Source organism: Bombus huntii, chromosome 7, assembly GCF_024542735.1.
Source record: "Bombus huntii isolate Logan2020A chromosome 7, iyBomHunt1.1, whole genome shotgun sequence".
Classification (NCBI taxonomy): domain Eukaryota; kingdom Metazoa; phylum Arthropoda; class Insecta; order Hymenoptera; family Apidae; genus Bombus; species Bombus huntii.
In genome coordinates this window covers 14,392,952-14,414,594 of record NC_066244.1, presented here as the reverse complement: position 1 = coordinate 14,414,594, position 21,643 = coordinate 14,392,952, and the positions used below count along the sequence as shown (strand labels likewise).

At 34.8% G+C, this 21,643-nt stretch overlaps 1 protein-coding gene across 1 annotated transcript; it reads right to left on the bottom strand.

Annotated features, from left to right (window-relative positions):
• Positions 1–5,551: 5,551 nt before the first annotated feature.
• Positions 5,552–19,976, bottom strand: LOC126867428 (organic cation transporter protein-like). The gene is made up of 8 exons (XM_050621865.1): positions 19,422–19,976; positions 15,494–15,698; positions 14,443–14,701; positions 8,479–8,777; positions 7,760–7,872; positions 7,354–7,568; positions 6,380–6,728; positions 5,552–6,094 (listed from the first exon to the last, which is right to left on the bottom strand). The coding sequence occupies exons 2-8, from the start codon at positions 15,647–15,649 to the stop codon at positions 5,914–5,916; spliced, it is 1,572 nt and encodes a 523-aa protein (XP_050477822.1). The 5' UTR covers positions 15,650–15,698; positions 19,422–19,976; the 3' UTR covers positions 5,552–5,913.
• Between the last annotated feature and the right edge of the window lie 1,667 nt (positions 19,977–21,643).

Here is a 21,643-nt window from a genome sequence, read left to right as displayed (position 1 = left end):
CGGATTATTTGATATCACTGTAACTTTTTGAATAAAATTCAATGTCAAGATTTATTCATTATCGATACTTATCTTGTTTGCAGTAGATTGTAGAATCGAGATATTCTGTTCGTAATTTTTTATGAAAATGTTCTTCGCTTTGATGAAGAATTTTTATTTTTAAAATGATATAAATGTGATATCTCGACGATATAAACGACGCTTTTCTTTATCTGTATATAAACTAAGCAACTTCTAGTTTTATAGATTTTTACACAAAGTTCGTCAAAATCATACGTAAGAAATATTTTCTTTAGATCTTGTACCGATTTACTGAATTACATATAGTAAATCATGCTAATATTTAATAACTAAATATAACTAGATATAAGTAATTATATTAAATAACAAACGGGATCACAATATTGTTTATGGGTACAGAGACCTTAGAAAAATTATGATCGTAGTCACGTAATTACATTGGTTCCTCAAGAATCCTGTCTACCTTGATAGATCATTAAGCAACGTGACTGGAATCGCATTGCGTCGTCGAAGGAAAATTTTTTATCTTTACTTTGTTGTATGAAAATGCTTTCACTGACTGTGTAGAGGTCGGACTGAGGGAAATCTGTGTTCGCTTCTGGTTTCCATAACAGTAGAACGATGGATCTTGAATAATAGATACATTTCTGTTATGTATTATAAACACGTAACTAAAGAGAATTCCATAATATTACCCAAAAACAGTTCATTCAATTTTAATGTCTGACTAGAAGAGACGAGAAATTTGCTAATGGAAAATTTTCATTTTTAAAATGCTTTACATTTATTAATACTCTTTTTTCGAAAACGATACTTATCGTACCATCTAATACTCAAAGATCAAAGCCTATCACAGTTTTCTGTTCCATCTTTTTTAAATGCTTAAAATATTAAACCTAAATTTAATATTTTTTATCATTTTATTAACACGAAATCTGTTATTAATTATTTACTGTAATATTGTACAAATATTTCAGTCTTCATTTTGCCATACTAATACATAATGATCGTGATCTATCTTGATCATCTATCTTTTCCAAACTGATAATGTATTCCTTCATGGAATTTACCAGTTTCACTTCCTTATTGTTCATTTATCACCTAGTATCGGTAACAGATTATGTTATACGTGTTTCGTCGGCAAAACAAACAGAACTAAAGGATCTAAGAATCGCTCAGTAAATAACAATGCGATTATGGCTGATTTCAGACAATCTGCGGCATTAAATTTTCTCACGTTGTCTCGTAACGATCGTGATTTTCCTTCTGATCCTTCAGATTAAACGTCCTTGAACATCGTTAACTAAATCATGAATTTATAACGAACCCCATTTTTCATTATTTTTTAACAAGATTCCAAAAGATATGAAAAGTAGACAAAACGGAGAGTTTATCTGAACATAATATTTATCGAATAAATCGAAATTTTATTACACGTATTTAAATATTTAAATAATCTATCATTCGAGTGTGTAATTTGTAATTATAAAATTTTATAATTCGTAAACTCGTAGAAGGCAATTAAAAACTCATGAATACACAAGTGTGTGTCACTTCATGTATGTACTTGTTGTATCGGGTATTTATGACATTCAAATAATAATATCTACATTTAGCTTTCGAAAATTAACTTGCTAATACGAAGCGTATTTACCTTCATATTTTATAATAAACTTAATTATTTCGTTAGCAATGAAACATGTGCGTCTCGCAGAAATGTAAAAAATCGTAGACAAATATAATGTTCCTAGTTTTACTTAACTTCTTAATTTTATTTACAATGATTATTGTAACGAAGTGTCTTGAAGTGGCAATAACTCAAATTTAATCCAATTTTTACGAACGCATAATCAAACTCGAATTTTATTCTTTAAGATATAGTTCATTCGAGTAACTCTGAAACGTAATTAATTAAAGCTTAGAAACGAAAGATTAAAAACATTTAATCCCCAATGGTGTATCTATTCCACTCTATATTAATATTAAAAAAACATACAAATCGGCGTCAAAAGATGTCAATATTTACAATCATAAAAATCGCCACGTTAAATCATCTTTTCATCTACTAATCCCACTCATAACAGCACACTCACCAAACAAACTATCAATGATCGCAAACGAGTCACAATGCCTTTCACATTTTACGTAAGAAAAAAAAGAATACAACGATCGTGATAGAAACTTTACAAGTGTCCCATTTACATATGTGCGTGTCTGTGTCAAGACTGCAATCAGTAAGATTAATCTCGTCTGTCGTCGACAACATGCTTCTCCGCAACCTTACTAGTTGGCACCGAATAATGGTACAATCGTCTCGTAACATGTATGATTGATAACTCGTCACGCTAGAGGGGCATATTCATTACTCGTCGCTTCAGATTGCATCACGTTAATATTAATTAGCGACAGAAACTACGATAAAGGTCGCGAACTCTCGTATGTTGAACCTTAACATTGGGGCAGTGAACGATATTTATGGAGTAGAGATGATATAGCACTGCACGTACGTAGCTGTGCGCATAGCATCGGATTCCATTGACTGTTAAGGGAATTAAAATGAGAAGAGAGAAGAATTTTCCATAACGATGCTACTAAACGGTATCGAGAAGAATCATTTCGTCGATGGTCTACAATAAAAGATTATAATACGTACTTGAGGCGGATAAGTCTCCTACGTGAAAATTACATTGAAGAAGAAGAAGAGAAAGAGAGCGATATAGAACCATGCGTTCCTTCAAGAAAAAAGAAGAAAAAAACCGACTAGATGAAGTAAGTAGTTCGCAAAAGTATAACGTATCGTACCTTCGTGACTTTCCATACGAAAGTCGTATTCAGCTCTCCGCGGCTCATCGAATTAAAAAAAAAAAAAAAAATCGTGTTTGTAAGTGTGCTTTAGATACCGAAAAAAACAAGTTTTAAAAATCATGTGACAAGCGTATTTTTAAATCTGAGACGTTATCCTCTTTTGTTCTCCCGCCCCTGCCTTTTCTACGCCCGTCGAGATCGAATTCTCGCGATATTTTGCAATTCGTAGCTGCCTCTTTGGCACGAACAATTAATGTCACGTTTTTAGAGGATTAGACGCTGAAACTATTAAGAGCTGCTCGTCAGAATATTCCTTTTAATCTTTCACACGATGTAAACTTCCGTGGTAATCGACTTTGAAGTTTATTATCTCGTAATCTTTTCATCGAATTTTAATCCTTTTAGGCTTAAATCTGCCGAGTTTCTGAGCACTGCGTACACATGCAAGCAAAATTTCTCTGAGAAGCGGAAAACTTCGAAATTTTTGTATTTATCTATAACGGCATTGTTTTGCATTTGTATTTGTATTTATCTAAATTTCAAGAATGTCTGAAAGTTGCGAAAATTAAGACATCGATATTTTCTTGGTTGCTTGTGGTAGCTGGTATGGCAAAGTAAGTGTACGAAATTTCTGGGATCTATGGGAAAATTCTCGTTTAGCAGTTACGCGTAGGAAAACTTTCAGAAGCAATCGTAATTAATAAATTGACAGTGGAAAAAGTAATTGGCCGATCGCGAATGGTTTTTCCACGCTTATTATAGCTTTAAATCGCGTTACATCTACAATTAGTCTTGAATTGTACCTCCGTAAAAACAAAAACATGTTTCTCCACTGTAACAGCACGAACGACTCCCACGCATACGTCGAATACTCGCTGCGATTCGAATTCCAGGTATTTGTAGCTCGACGATATTTCTCGAAACACTCTGAAATTGGAATATTCTTCGCGCATTTCTAAGATTCTCCAAGAAGAGATTTCAAACACTTCTAGGGAGAAATTTCTTGGAATATTATCTCTGTACTCTTTATGAACATAACGTGAACTTGGCATTATAATATACAGCATGTTGAATGCTGGAATTACCGATTTTATATACAGATTGTTACGACCGTTCGCGGAGAGACGTTGTTGGAATAAACTGTGATTTATAACTTGTTATATCGGTGTCTTATTCAATTCAATAACGCACACAAATACAAAGGAAGGGTATTGCAGATTTATGGAGATTATGGAGAAAGATATTAAATTTGTCAATAAATGCTTTGTTACAGTTGGTACGACCGTTCGCGGAGAGATGCGGTCGCGAGGACGCGTCAGCGAGAGGCGTAAATTCTCGCTACGATTATGTTAATCGACGAATTATGTTAATCGCGAAATAGTCGTTCCCCTGTTTCGGTTAAGACAACAGAGGTGGTTTAATGAATGTAACACTGTATTAACAGGTTAACATAGAATGATATATTTTACAATAATATGATGAATATGTTACAGAAATTTGACTCGACTTTACGATATCTCTAGATAAATTCGTTTGCTCGTCAGATTTGTCGAAGTGTCACGTTTGACTCGTCAGAAGGAACTGATCCCCTTCGATTATTCCTTTGTCTCATTTGGAAGATGACCCCCACTATGCTCGGGTCACGCCACCGCTCGCGCCTATGATCACGTATGCCTCTTCTTGTGTGAAAAACGTAACGGTCAAAAATCGACGTTTCTAGAGCTCGCTGCTTGGCAACAACTATGCTCTCGTCGATACGTTGTATATGATCCGACGGGCAGATAGGGCGGTCTGCCTGCGACACTGTAGGGCCGCGAGCGACGGTTAGAAAATACAGCCTGTGGTAAGCCTCGTGGCGTAACACAGATTTTACGTTAATTTTATTCGAAAGATTTAGGTCAAATTTTTCCTTCGAAGAAGATTTTTCTGTCTTCAAAAGCGATTTTCCATCATTAATCGAAATATCATTTTTGCAATGGCTTGCTAGTGGGATTACGTGTTAAAACGTTCAGCTTTAAAGAGGATTATCTCCATCTCGGCGAGACTAGGCTCTCTAAAAATTGATGAATCCTGTACAGACAATATCTATAGTAAGCAACGCGTCGTCAAAACTTCAAAATATTATTACCCCGCTTTTACGTCGCAGATGTCGACAAAAATATTAATGAGATTTCCTAAGATAATCTCATACTTATTTGTATCGTTAATTCAATCGACTAAGGAACAAGTGGTGAAGAACTATTAGCAGAATCCAGCGAAGGTTTTACTGGCAAGTTTTATTACAAAACATCTAAGAACGATTTACATCATAATAAAAATAATCGCGCTATCTCGTCGCGTGACATGCGCACGAGGTCTCTGCGATTGCTAATCGATCTACAAATACTTACACGTACATATGTACAAAACTCGTGGCCATATACCACGTTGTCCATATTATTTTCATCTCGTTAATATATTTTGTATATTTATGATGTTATTATTTTACTAGTATAACGATTATTGCACTATATTCTATAAGATGGAGCTTTTGTACGAACAATTTCAGGAACTTTTATAACAAAGGAAAGTACTAATTTTTAACATTAACTACCAATTTACGACAATTTACGACAATTATTTTAACCTACGTTCTTACTCTAATTTCTATTCGCTCGCCTAATGATTGTGAATTTTTAATCAATCATTGTTGATGAAAAATTGCGATGATAATTGCATTGCGGATCTTTATTCAAATGCATATTTTCGTGGATACAATAATACAATTGAAAGATTTGATACAATCGAAAGGACTTGGGCAAAAGTATGTTTCTATCCATTAAATATCATCGATAGTGCTGTACTTTTGGATATTTTACAAAATTTTGCGTCATACGCATTCTATAAATTTTCGTATCTTCGAATCACCCATAATTGCATAAAAATCCGCTGTTTTGTGATAATGAATATTAATGACGGTGGAATTTAAGATTCCTGGATTCAGTGACTTGTCTTACTCTAATACATGTATTGCACGTTTTTGGAAGACTAAAGATTCTTTGCTCGAGATCAACGCGACAAATATTGTACTTCGTGGTGAACGTTTCGCTACAGCCTTTCGACCTCTGTGATCGAGTTTTCGCTTTTCCTCGATTTTATACTCGATCTCCGTAGCATGCTACTCCTTAAAGGTTCACCGCGAAGCGACGCTCTCATCGAATTCCTCGCACTGCATCTAGAAAATGATCGGAACATGGCGACCGGTGGTGTCTCCTCGTCCTCGCGTTTCCTGTCAAAACATTGCGTTTAAAAATATTGAATCCAATCGCTTAAAGATTTGAATAACTTCCCAACTCGATCCTTCTCTTCTGTTCAAAAGATTTAAAAAGCATTTGAAGAAAGAAGATAGTCCAGTTTTCTTTTGAGAGATTTAACAGATTTTAAGAAGAAAGTAATACGAAAGCATACGAAGATGTAGATCTAACAGAATGCTTGAGAATCTTGAACTTCGAGCTTGAAGATCTGTGAATATCTTTGAAAAAAGGAGACCGAAAGTTCCTTTATGTGATTTTACCTTCCGATACAAGGTACATCCCACATCTTCTGATCTTTTCCAAAATCCTCGCCGTCCTGCAGCGTCTGCGGAAGATCCTTATTCAATGTTTCCGGCAAAAAGAGAGTCAGAAGACCGCCCATAATTCCGAGTGTGCCCAGCACAAGAAGAGGTAGGAACGAGGACACAACATTGAGATAGACTACGAAGGGTGCGAGGATACTAGCAACGTATCCCATTATATGTATCAAAGCTACACCCTGAGCTCTAACCACAGTTGGTAATACTTCAGCCGCATATTGGAGACCGATATTGTATGAAATGTTTATCCAAAATCTACCGAGAATTGCCAGAGAAGCTGTATATATACCTGAAAAAAAAATTTTAGCATTAGTTTTTAATTCTAATTTTTCATGAAATAATTTTAGAAAATTTTAAGGAATAAAAAGGGAAGAAATTATTTTATCTGTCTGTAATTTGTCTGGTTGTCTGCAATAGTTGATACAAGCATTTGCTAAGCTTAATATAAGCGTGCTTAGCTCCAGGCTAAGCACAAGCAATAAGCTTCTTATCTATAAAACGTTAATCTAGCCAATTTGAATCTAAGGGATTGTATTATGGATTACGGCTACTGAAAGCCATATAGCACTGTTGGAGCGCTGAAGCCCATCATTTTGAGGACTATTGCCAACGCCCTTTGATATATGCGGAAATACGAAGCGATCTTATGATCAAAGCAGTAGAAGGGGAAATAAAATATCTATACAACGGATACATGATAGGGCTTGGAAACTATTCTAGCAATGTAGCAAATAATCTACAAGCATTTGCATGTTATAAATATTCCAAAATATACATTTTCTTCCTTTCAAAAAGCACAATGTTATACGAATGAAAAATATTCGTCTGATTAAGTCAAAATTATCGACTTAGGTTATTTAGAAGATTGATCAGTAATATAGAAGGGTGAATATATAAAAACGAAATGTACGAACTATTGGAAACGGCAGAAGCCCAGATGCTGAAGATACCAGAAATGACGAGGGAACCACACGCCAGCCATCTTCTGCCCCATCGATCAAGAACGAGCGTGAGGAACGTGTCAGCAGGCAGCTCGGTTGCTGCAGCAATCGTGAACGTAACAAACACGTCCAGGCCTAAATTATCGACGTTTCGTACGTGACCATCGAACACCAAAGAAATCGCCATCCTATATTTCGTAAAACAATTTCATATGATAAAGAAAAGCACGCTATCATATTTCATGTGAGAAGCAAATTCCTTGCTTCAGAAATGAAGTATTTTTAGACAAAAGATATAAAACTGTTCGTGAGATTTTTACAAGATACAATTCCGATTTTACGTCAATCTATTTGATATCTGTTTAATAGCGATACGAACCAAATAACAATAAATAGAATCGTGATATTCCGTAGTCGTGGCGTTCTAAATAGATCCAACACGGAGTACGTTTTGTCTGCTTCCTCCTCTTTGCAGATTCTGGCACAGGTTTCCTGTTATTAGCAAATTTTTAACTAGTTAATGTCGTTTGTCTGTTTTTCTTACAAATTTATGTGAATCTGTTATGTGTACAAAGATTACGATAAAATCCGGAAGAAAGTTTATGTTATATTTGTATGAGACGATCCTTTCGAAATAGTTTACTTGGACGTTCGCAAATTTTTTCATTTTACTTTATAAAACATCAAACCTCTGAAAGTCGATTATCTCCTTATATCGTACATTAATGTTAATATTGCCATGATCTATTCATAGACTGAGCAGTTTCCAAATGTTTAATCTATTTGTATAAAAATTTTCAAAGATAAAAACAATATACAAATTCAATAAATAACATTACAGAAATAGACAATAACAGACAATAACAGAAATTGACAGCAATTTATCGCTGGCAATTTAGGTGATGAATAAGATATAAAATTACTAGGTTGTAAACAAATTTTCATTACGTAAAAGACCCAATTAGACTTCTATTCAAAGAAAATGATTATATGATATGCTTAAAGGCATATAAATTGGTATTTATAGAACGCACATAAAGCAGGAAAGATCGTAAAAGTAGAAAATACGGAAAAGATTGCGGTAATCGGTTTATTTACCCGGAATCGTCTATAGATGTCATCGGGCACCTTGGTGCCGTTGATTCGCTCGAATTTACCAAGGATTTTAATGGCCCTGTCTATCTGACCTTGGCTGACCAGCCATCGAGCGCTTTCCGGTATCAACCATGGCGTACCTACGGCTAGAACAAGAGGAACCGAGGTGACAATACAGGTCATCCTCCAGTCGGCCAAATAATAGGCGATCCAGGGTAGAATGCAAGTTGCAAATGTGAAGAATATTGCGATCGACATATTCGCCACGAATGTCCTCCACTTTGGTCCAACGTATTCTAATACTGGAATAAAAAACATAATATTTAGAAGAATCATCTGTGAAAGAAATATTCTGTGAATAAAGAATGGAACAATATATTAGGTTGTCGCAGAAATTTCTTTCGTCTCGTAAGGAGATAATAGACGCATACTATTTTTTGTTTTATATTATTTTATTGAATTATATTCATTGGGACAAAATGGATCATACGTAATTCAATAAAATAATATAAAACGAAAGAAACTTTTGGGGCAACTTAACGCAATATGAAGAAGAAAAATTTGAGTTACAAATATATAAAAAGTAGATATACAGTATATAGATTAATTTAACAAACGTGTTTAGTTCTACGATTAAATCGTGTTTAGATCTAATAACAAGGACTTTAATAATTTCCCGATGATTGTTCAAGCCCATTTAAATTTCCGTAAGTGTTTCGATACTTATCGACAAGAATACGTTTCTATTTACGAATTATACGGGATGGTTGGTAACTGGTGGTACACGCGGAAAGGGGATGATTCTACGTGAAAAAAGAAGTCGAAAATATAGAATAAAAATTTTTCGTTTGAGGCTTTGTTTTCGAGAAAATCGACTTTGAATTTTCGCTCGGTACGCGTGCACTTTATCACGTCTCGTTATAACGGATCTCACTGTAGATCGTTGTCTCAATTGACGTTATTTTTAAAATTTTTAAAATTTTAAAATTTTTAAATTTTTAAATTTTTAAATTTTTAAATTTTTAAATTTTTAAATTTTTATTCTATATTTTCGACTTCTTTTTTCGCGTAGAATCACCCCCTTTCCGCTTGTACCACCAATTACCAATCACCCTGTATTTCTTAAAGATACAAAAGGTAGAATCACGCGTAACTAGCAATATCATAAATTAACTGTGAATAAACGAATCGTTAGAGTCAAAGGATCATTTACATAATTCAAACACGAGCGTGTGTTACCTTGTTAAGCTATTTATGGTAGATATTGAAAGATCGATAAGCCTGAGATACATATTTATGTCGAAACGAACATTCTCTACGGAAAGTCGAGTCTAATTCGATGAAAACAATTGACTTCCTGAACGAACATATCGATATATATCCACAGTGCAATGACAAGTAAATATTACTCTATTTTCGTACAAGAAAACAGATTAAAACGATGAGATTTTTTTGCTTTATTATAATTGCGATGCTCGAACCATGTTTACCATGGAACTCGCTTCCTTATTTAAAATCACTTTGTACCATTGAATTTTACTTTTCATGCTTCATAATGAACCAATTTATAATTCATAATAAACCAAAATGATGAACGTTCGTTTAAATCACGAGTTTCAGATATTTCTATTCTCTAAAATTACCTGAATTAATTTTTATTAAATAAAATAGCTATAGGATAATTCCACAAATCAGATATTTTGAGCAAATATCTCGCAATTTCCTGTTTAATTCGCCGTAAATTTTCCCAATACGCTCTGGACCTCCTACATATATATAACGTGTCTATACATAACTGTTAATTCATCATTTTCTCGTAATCCTAACAAACAATGCTTAAAAACTTTAACTACATTTTGGATTATTATCTCGCACGAATAAATTTTAAGCTATTAATCGCTTTCCTGAAAATCTGGGTTGGTTATCAGCTTCGGTACGAGACCATCGAGTAACTCCGGTACGCATGAACGGAAATAATCTCCCAGTTATATCCAAATGTTTAATAATTTTCTACATAGAAATTTAATGAAAAATAAGAATAGAAGAACCTCGCATTACAAAAATCAACTTCCATGAAATCTAAATATTATTTATGCTGTCTGTAATTTTCAACATCTTTCGCAAATCATCATCACCATCATCATCATCACCATTGCGACAGCCATTCTAAAATATATGTATCATTAATTTAATAGAAAATAAGAGTAGAAGAACCTCACGTTATAAAAATCAATATTCATAAAACCAACAAAATATCGTTTTTTAAATATATGTATCATTCGGTTTGTATTGCCTTTACAACGCGTAGATAGGGCGAGGAGATCTCTTCTGAAGACGAGATATTATTCTCATAGAAAGGATACAGAAAGGAGAAGAAGACGTAAAGAAGCTTCTCTGAGACCACTCGTTTCATCACTTCGCCTCTCAAGGTTTACTGCCTTTAACATTACATTATTCGCGCAGAAAAAGTATTCGCTTTTCTCCCAGCTGTTTCCGTCACCCTGTAATTTCATATCGTGTTACCGTTCGATCAAAAGCGACAACTCATTTATTGTAAACGAAGATTCCGTGCGGCACAGTTAGCAAAGATAAATTACAGACGATCGTATTAATAATAATAATCTGACCGATATCTCGCAATGCGACCGATCGATAAACGCGAGCACCGTCCAACGCAAGGACGTTGTTAACGTTTCGAAACTGATTAACGTTCGTTCTCTTCTTTCGTTTCTTTCGTTTCTTCCTTCTCGCCTGTTGGCTCGTAAAAGTATCTTAGCATTTATAGACATCTTTTATTTATTTATATTTATTATATATGATGGTATCATAATTAGTACAACAAAGTATTATTACGTTTCTGTTATATATTCATGAATATATTGGAATTTCATTAGGATCGTAATAAAGTCATATAATAATTATATCGAATATGACGTCAGAATTATAAATACGGTTATTATAATGCAGAGTTTCAATTAAGTAAATTTAAAAATCTATATACAAGATACAAAATTATTTAGCGTAATTATATATTTCACAGTAATTACAAAAATATTTAATTATAAAAATAGTCAAACATTTATTATATTAATAAATCCCGATATTTGATAACCATTTATTACATGTTTAAGATAACTATTTATGCTGTATATTTGTACTAAATAAATGTTTGCATTAAATATCTCGTAACTTCTATGTGCATCTTCAGAAATGCTTCAAACTTTACCAATATAATCATTACAATGCTAATGAAATTTCAGAATGTTTTATATAACACATATTCTACATACATATAATTTTTCTGTGGTAAATATGTAAATGCTTTTATAAACTACTAGGTTTATACGCTTTGCAGTCTCATATTTTCCTCCCACTGTTAGCATTATCTGCAATTTGTATGTGAGTTGTATGAAGTTGATCGAATTCTACGCTTTCAACGAGCTGGTCGAGTGAGGTTCTGCTTGAATAAGTTATAAATCCTGGCAGGAAGTGCAGGAAGGCACGTGTTATTGATATCGACTGGTTAGCTGGAATGTTGAATAGGAATTTAAAGAACCAACTCAAACTTTATCGATAATAAAATATGGAAAATATGACTGCAAATAATACGTGAAAAATAATGGAAATATTCTATAGGATATTTGAATGTTTATTAGAGAATTTTAATAATAATATGGAACATAAAGAAGAAAGAAATTCGATGATACTAAATAATGATGATACTGAAAATTTCAGTGATTTTTATTGATATAAAATTAACATTAATATAAATAAAAACAAAATCTATTATAAATGATATAGACGAACTTTTTAACTAAATATCGTTAGAAAGTGACACAAGTATACATACGAAACAATACAAAAAATCCGCATCTATCTAGAGAAATTTGTTATGAATTTCAAAGTCTGTATAAATACGTATACTAATACATAAAGCTTCTAAAGCTCTAAAGTTTTAATGTTTAAAAAAAAGTGCAAAAATATTTCTATTAAAATATATATGATATTTTCCACGGTATTTTCTACGCAGTTTCTACAATTAAGGATTTCCTCGTTCCCATCGATTTTCCTCTAGTTGTGAGACCCTCGGATAATCACGTCCCTTTCATTTTATCTTCGCTACGCTCGATTATAAATACGGAACTGAATATAGAATTATTTGCAAATCAATGAATCCGATGATGTAATTTGTTACGCGCTCGAAACGAATTAGTATCACTTATCTTAGTTTCAATCAATACCTCACTTTCTCAAGTCATTGATTAAAATACGATTTACACTCGTACAGATCGAGCCTTCTTTCTCAATATTTCCGTCGAATATTCGTGATCAATCGTTTAATCGACCTTGATAATTAGAATAGAAATAAGAAAATTCGAACGCCAAATCATTAACGAACCAGCCACTTGCTCACGAATCTCGTCAACTTGGCCTTGTTTTGTCGAACAAATTGTAAATTTTTCCAACCTCGGCTTGAGTCATCGATTCAGGGTTAATGCACGTCACCTGAGTTTCTTTGGTCTCGATTTTCACAATTGGAATGCTGTCTGCAGGACAAACTTGCTATTCGATCAAGAAAACTCGTTTCAATGACTCGTCTGATGAACTTTCAATCAGCATTCTTACGTTTCAACAGAGTCTCTTCAAAAGTTTCAATCAGGGTCTTAACGCTGTACTTTCAGGGTATAAAATATCTTTCAAGACAGAGACTAGTCTAGATTTTCTCTTCAGTATATTGATATTAGAACAATAACTGGAAAATATATTTCTACAGTATTATAAGTGAAATTTTTTCATGTAGAATTATAATAAAATTTTGTATTATAAATTGCCTGTATTATGGATATCAGACAATGAATTCAGCATGAATTATATCGATCTTATATTAAACAATTTATTAGAATTTTCAATGGAATATTTAAAATGTTACTTGATTGTTTTAGATTATTATGTAATATTTTTACGAATTTTAAATAAGTTTGCTAGAAGAAGATGTTCATTTTAATTAAAACCATATACATGTATGTATGTATATATATACATAGATTTATAGTTGTGGAAGCGTTCGTTGTAGAACCATTCATTCGTTACCTTCGCTTTCCGTTGGGAAGTGAAAATTTATGAAAACCCTGGTATGCTATAGTTGTCCAGAAATGAAAAGCAATTTTGAACAACTAATCCTTTGTAATCAGAATATTGTCTCGTTAAAAGAGAAAACAAAATTATAATTGATCGCGAGTATAGAGGGAAAATATTAGTATAGAAAATGATTGCGAACTAACTACCTTTAAATATTATAAATATTCAATGGTATATATAAATCCAAATATCTTAAAGTTTCATATTTTTATCTTGCATGAAATTCTTATAAAACAGGAAAATTAATTTTTCTCTGTCTCTCTCCCTCTCTTTGATATAAACGCCGCAGTTAAAAAATAAATATGTATGACCTCATGTATATTCATATGTATTTAAGTATCTTTCTTCGTAACTTTGAATGGTTTTCAATTTCATTTAAATTGTTGCATGGCAACGTGAGTTCTGTTGCAAAATTCATATACTTGTAGAAACGTCAGTCGTAAATCAAGCATAACAACAGTTTTACAGTATGTTGTAGAGATTACTTTGTTATTTAAACTTAGAGATCTTCCTGCTTACAGTAATTACAAAAAGTAACTGTACACCATCGTATTTAGAACAGCATTTATATATATACCAATTAATTAAGACTAAGTCTTAAGATAAGACTGATTAAAATATTAGCTTTCGTATCATTTGTAATACTTTCATACATGCTTATAAATAATTAATGCTATCAAAATGAAACGTAAAAACTGATTTAAAAAAAAGGAAGAGAGACGCTTCATTGGGAAATAAGGATACATACGTACAAGTACTTTTTGTAGCCACTGTGTGGCTTTCAAACTCAATTCCAGGGCAAAAAAGAAATTATTGAAAAACGGTTACCTAATATGTACATCATAGTGAAGCAATTATCAAAGGCGAATCCAACGAAAAAACGACACAAAGTGAACTGCCAGAAGCTACCCGTGAACGCAGTAGCCACCCCAGCGAGAAATCCCATTAAATTAGCTCCGAGCAAAGCTGGTATTCTTCCATATTGATCAGCAACCCATCCAAAAATTAATCCTCCGAAGATAGCGCCGATGAAGAAGATACTTTGAGCTATGGTTGGCAATGCATCATACTGACAAACCCATCCCAGCTGCAACAGAAAACTACAGTCGAATGATTTACTTCTGATCACGATCAGCATCACAGAAATCTTATAGCAATTTCAACGCCTCGATTAAACGAATTTTCGATCAAAGTTTCGAAATTCCTAATGAAGCGCGCCTCTGTCCTTTTTTCTTTCCCTTTGAGGAAAAAAGAAGGAGAAGCTTAAGACCCTTGGATGCTTCCTACCCCTCGATGAATAATTCTCCTCCTGACGAGCGACGCAAAGTTCATGGAAATCCACTGGAGCAAAAAGTCTTGCAATTTATGTCGAACAAATCTGCGTGTTCGCGCTGTTGCTCGTTATAACGTTTTATTAAAGTTTCTTTTCAATCCGGTATTTTCATTTTCAGTTTTATCGCAACCTAGTTTTATCAGCTTTCATAATTCGAAATTTTTTATCCTTTTTTTTTTCTTTAAGTATTTTTATAAATATTTATTCGATTGTATTTTATATGGCAATGTAACGCTTGAATTTAGAATGTACTCTGTAATTTCACTACATGCACTAATTATTACTGCAATATGTACTAGTAATTCTGTTACGTACTATAATTTTCCTCTGTGGAAATCGACATTGTTAATTTTCCCACTTCTGAACTATCGATCTTTCCACAAACGTTTATTCGACCCTTTCCATCGTTCTTCTTTCCTTCCAAAAATTGTACACTACGCTTATTTTTTATCGAAATAGATCATGCAAATAATCGAATACGACATACACAGTATAAAGGGATTGATTGATAGGAACAGATAAAATATTCAAAAAGCAGGAAATTACAAGTCGAACATTTTCTGTCACCTCGGATGCCACAGACGCATAAGGGACGGTGGTATAATTAAATTCCCATCCTTGTTGGCAATCTTTCGTTGGCCACGATGGGTCCGGTACGTGGCTTCCATTTAGCAAAATTTCCGTGTAATTTACATCGTACATGCTGCATCTCGAGTAACCTTCGCGGTTGACTGGTATCGCCAGCGACAGCCTGAAACGAAGGAGAAGATAACGTAGATTGGTTCACGGTCTTCGATGCCGATGGACGTTCCGACAAGCGAGTAATTAACGTTCTATTTGAAACTCGACAAAAAACATTGGGAATCTCGAGTATTTGTTGAGCTAATAATATTGATTGTTAGTCGAGTCTGATAAAACGTATTTGATTGGAATTTCATTTAAAGCGAAGAAAGTTATTTTCAATTGTAGCTGGATGTACGTTAATTGCTGTTTTCCTGTCTTTACAAATTACTCATTCCTTTGTTTCATCAGCCTTTTCGATTATTATTGTCTCGTACTATTATTGTCGAGTATTGTCTCGTGGTTATTATCTCAACGCTTTTATCGTGTCAATTTATTGCGTTGTGTTCATACGGGTTTGTAGAATATATAATAAACAATGCAATGAGAAATGAAAATGAGAAAATTTTGAAGAATTATTAAATTAGGTAAATTGAAGGGAAAGAAGTTCTGTGAGGGAACTGGATTGGATCTAAACAGATAATAAAGAAAGATGATCCAAGATTTGCGACCTCCGACGTATGTCGAAAACACTTACTCATTAATAACGAATGTCATTAAGATAATTCAGTGACGGTAATTGCGTCTGTTATTCTGATGAATGTTACATAACGAGATAGGAAGTCGATGTCATGATGACTGGCGCTGTCTAAATCAAATCAACCCTATTCACAACCAGATAATACCGTCAAACGATGTTTACATTATTATAATATGAAATCCAATTTGAAGGCTTCGTGAATTTCTATTATCCTTCAATGAAATTATGAAATAATGGCGCAATTTAATGATAAAGATTATTATTATTTCATTAGGCTTGCTGTATAATTTGCTAGATTGTCTTCAACCAGATAAATATATCAATAATTTTGGCAATGGCTATCATCACATACTTTATCGAAAGAGAGAACATTGGTTCTCTTTGATTTTCGATCGTTGAATCGTCGAAAGAAAACTTCGCGGCTCAGAGAAAGTTCTCCTACAAACACGTACATAGCATAAAAATCGGTAACACGCGGAAGTTCTACAGGAAAAAAATCAAAAAGACTTGCTGAGCAAGGCAAGAACTTTCCAATAGAAGGTGAGCATAATAATAAATAACACTTGCACGGATGCTTGCGGAGGAGTCGTTGACTATATTAAACTAATACTAATTATGAAACAATGTAACAGTAACGGTACTAGTCGTAATTAACATACTATCGTTAACATTATCGTGATATCGAAATTTCTTCCCACAAGATCACCGATTAATTGCATCGATTTGCGAAATTCTTAGTGTTCGATGATTATCATAGTCGAGGAAAGGTATTTACAAGATATTAACATCCGCATCTAATCACATCTCGTAGCATCGCGACTTATCACGCGTATCGCCTAACCTTTACATGAATATTGAACGAACGAACACTTCGAACGCATTATGCAAGTGTACGTTACGTTTTTCATTCGCCGGTAAAAGCTTTCAAAAACGAGTTAATGAGCGATGGCATGATGATACGTGGCATGCGCGAAAGAAACGAATGCTTGCCCATAGAATAGCTGAAAATGATTCGAAAAGTATACTAGCAAAATAACAATAGATTCAGATGATAACTGACCAGTCGACCAGGATTAGTCACAGCCTTTTAACAATTCTATCGATTTTTTGCTACTATTATACTTATTTACTCCAAAGCTAAGATCCTACCTAGGCTAAACTAAACGTTAACTATGACTCACAGTTGGAAAATGCACTTATCTTATACGTAATCATTTATCAATTACTGAGTTCGTTAAGTTCTATTTTTGTTTGCTGAAAGGAAAAAATCTTCCATTAATTAATCATCGCTATATCGTTGTTTGCTATTGTCTTTCGTCTGATCGACAATCATTTACCCATTCCATCGTTGTAGAACTCTTCATTTCTGGTTCCTATAATCTGGTATTTAATATCATCGAATTTATTTTGAAGCACGTGCACGTGCCAAAAAATTAGGTCACGGAAGTTTTATGCATTTCTGTGAAATCTGAAAGGGCAAAATTGCAAAGTACACGTGTGACACGTGGAAATATATAAAACATCGGAAAGTAGCACGCTTTGTAACGTTTAATCGAGGTAAAACAATTTTTTATCCAGCTTCTAGTTTTTTCTTTCGCTTCCTTTATATTCTGAAAAATATGCGTAAAAATCCGCAGGCTACGTATTATGACGTAAACGGAATGGAACGAATCAATAATAGAATAAATTAAATAATATTAATATTAAAATATTAAATAATATTAATATTAAAATATTAAATAATATTAATATTAATATAAAAATTATAATAATAATAATCGATAATAAAAGAAATTAAGGACAATGGAACACATATTCGATTTATACTAAATATCCGCGGCTGTCCTGATATTTATTGCCAGTCGCGTACATACGTTCAAGTTATAATTTCTAATACCATTAGAAAGTTAGGAGAATTTTAATCGAGAACGAGCTCTATACCCTTTGAACGTAATTTGTTCGTCACTTAATCGCTGCACGCGGTAAACACTAACGAGCAGCTCTTAAACAAAAGTATTTGTACGTTATGGTCAACAACGGGGTGACTAGTTATTAGCGCGTTCTCCTGTTTCATTGAAATTTTAATTGCATCAACGTAGTACGTTCTATGGTCGACGTCTTGACATAATTGTACGGATCGAATGTCTTTACGTAAAACTGTCCCGTGCACGTTGACGATTCGCGGCCAATCAACGATATCAGGCCGAATGTTACGTGCTCAACGCTATTTTTTCGCGTTCACGCTCTCATTGTTTGCGCGAAGGTTCAACGCGTTCGCGCGGCGTACGCGATAATACGCGCTCCGGGAATTTTATCCAAGGAGCATTGTGCGAGCGCAACACGTTGCGACACCACATCCTTTGCCTCTCTCGAAACGTCTTAATAACGAATTATGGTGCAATCGAACCATGCGCGTATAGCAAAAAGCAATCGTTTCTAGCCGTTCACTTTGAACACCGCGAAGGTTAATTTGGCAACTACATATATATCCATGTATTGTGTTTCTAACGATTGCCAAATGCTATTTTCATGCATATAGTGATGCCATCCTTTTGTTACGAAGGATTAGCATCAGAGAAATTTTCGGCTTATTACGCATATTGAAAATGTAACGTAAGATTCATCTTTTTTTTCAGCAAATATGCAGAGATACGCACAGGTGCGTTTGAGTATTAGAGCACCTACTGGTTACATTTATTGGAACGCTCTAGCGGATTTTACGCTGTAAAACATACGACGTGAATGAAAGTTCGGATTTATAATAAAATAAGCAGAAGATACAATCGGAAAAAGGATCTCAGCAAGACGATAGTATTAGGACAGCGTTAGGAAACGGTAGGCCAAGAAAAGCCGGTCGAAAGATGATTCGTAGAACTAAAGGAAAGTGTTGAGATATTGATCCGTTTCATAGCGCCGATGCGAGCGAAAAGCGAACTAAAAATTGCGCGTTTAAGCACTAAAATGTCTATATACTATCACGAAACTACGAAATATTACTAATCTTCTATTTACAACGAAGCTCGTAAGTCTCGTGACCAATTTACACGAAAAAAGATCGAGTTAGAGATACGATAACGCGTTAATGAAAATTCTAATCTCTAAATCTCTAGAGAGAAATCCTTAAAAGCTGTAGATCCTTAATAAACAATTTACCGATTACGACGATAAGTCCCCTGATGCTCGTAACCAATTTTACACAGAAAACGGATCACCAAAGTTGCAAGACTTTCGAGTTGGAGGGAATGACGCGTTAACGAGAGCGTCGCGACGTATAATGTTTACAAAGTTTGCGTGGAAATTAACACGATCAGGAATAAGCTGGATCGTTGTCACCGTTTACGATCGTGTTTCCGAGATGAAAGAAACAGCTACTATTATGCAATCGATCGTTTCGAACTAGTAAACGGCGTAGCGAAATAAAACTCGGTGTAAGTCTTAACATACGTTCACTAGCAGGAACGTGTTTTATTGAAACTTTTACGACTCGCTACCGGCTGCTCCAGCCGTTGCATTATTTGAATAACATCGAAGGTTGTTGACCTAGCAACCGAACGAAGGTGCGATCCAATTGGATGTGGATGTAATTACACCTTGAAATACCTTTCGTCATCGAGCATTTCCAATTCCCCGCCGAGTGTCCTCCATTTTTGCGCTTAGTCTTTACGCTCGATATCGTCGCGATTTGCAAGCACTCGCTAGCAACAGAATGTGCGATCGTCGCGCGTCGCCGTTTCGACAGAATTAATGTCGTTGGAATCTCACAACGATTGAGAAACCGCATATTTACTTCGCGCGAAAACCACGATGAACGAATTATGTCTCGTTCGGGCTAATTTCTTTGAAGTAGTCAATGTGTCGATTTTTAATTTATGCTTCAAATATGTAATATCGGAAAATAAGGATAGAAATTTTTTTCCGATTACTTACAATTTATTAATATTAAATTGAATATACAAATATAAATTGGACAGAGAACGATATTTATTTAACGGAAACTAAATGCAATACTCGTATCTATATCAAATAACTTTACAGTTATTTGATCGCTCTCGTCACAACGAATCTAACACACACACTCTCTCTCTCTCTCTAACAACTCTATCAATTCTCACGACTCTACTCTTCGACGACTCGAAACCTCTAACGACTCTACTCTTCGACGACTCAATTAGCTCTGATCTTCGCCAATACACTCCTGCTCGGTCGTGCTCGCTCTTGCTCTCGTCCTCTCACACACACACACACACACAAACACACTTTTCGGCTCACATACTCTGGCCTCTCGATTGCCACTCCTTGAAATGTGGAACCGTACTTCTGTTTTGACGCTGCTTATCTTTTCTCGCGTCACTGTTACTGGGCGCTCTTGGATGTAAACAAACCACGAAAGACGACGTACACGGTGTTTTCTAATTTCAGCCGATCTCCAATCAAAACTATTCTACGATATTACAAATATTAAGAATCGAAGATCCAGTGTGGAGAATTTGAAGGGTTGACTCTGAGATTTGAGAGTAATTTCAGAGAATAGAAGCTTAATTCCTGCGATTACTTCCTTCACATACTTCCCCTTTTCGGATCTTGACACTACGCAAGTCTCTTTCGGTCGTGCCGTACACCTCGCTGCAATATGTCCAAATCCGCTGCACTCGAAACACCTAACACCTTCTCCCCTCTCCGGACACTTAACACTTAGATGATCCTCACTACCGCAAGCATCTTCTTTTCTTCATTGCGTCTACAGATTGACTGGGCTTCCCGTTCTTCTGGGTTTTAGTCGGCTTCACAATCGACTTTGCTCTGCGACTCTTCTGCTCTTCGTACATCACTAACCTCTTCCTCAACTCTTTGATTGACGTAGCGCCGTACAATATAGCCTTATTGTTCTCGTCGTCTATTATTCCATCCACTATGTATTCCACCTTTGCTTCCTCCTCCATGTCCACATGGCTGGCTATTTCGAGCATGCGGTACATGTAAGCCAAACATGCTTCATCACTCTCCTTTTTTGTTTCTTCAAGTTTCTGATGTACTTGCCTACTGTTGACTTTCCTCGAAAATTCTTTCACTAGCCCCCTCTTCAACAATCACGCTCAGCTCTCTGTACGTTTCCTAAATCTCGTTGACCGGTTAGCTCTTCACCACCCGTCGAACCCTTAGGATACGATTGTCCAGCCCTACACGCCCGATTCAGCCTTGCAATCAGCACTGACCTCGCACCCGATATAGGGAGGTTCATTCGCGCGAGCTTACTCCTCAGCTCCTCCAGCGTCGAACTCTCTTCACCCGACAATCGTTCGTCCCCAACGTTTGCCATTTTTCACACTACACAAACTTAAACAGTCAACAATATCGTCTTTTACCGCACCGCGTAC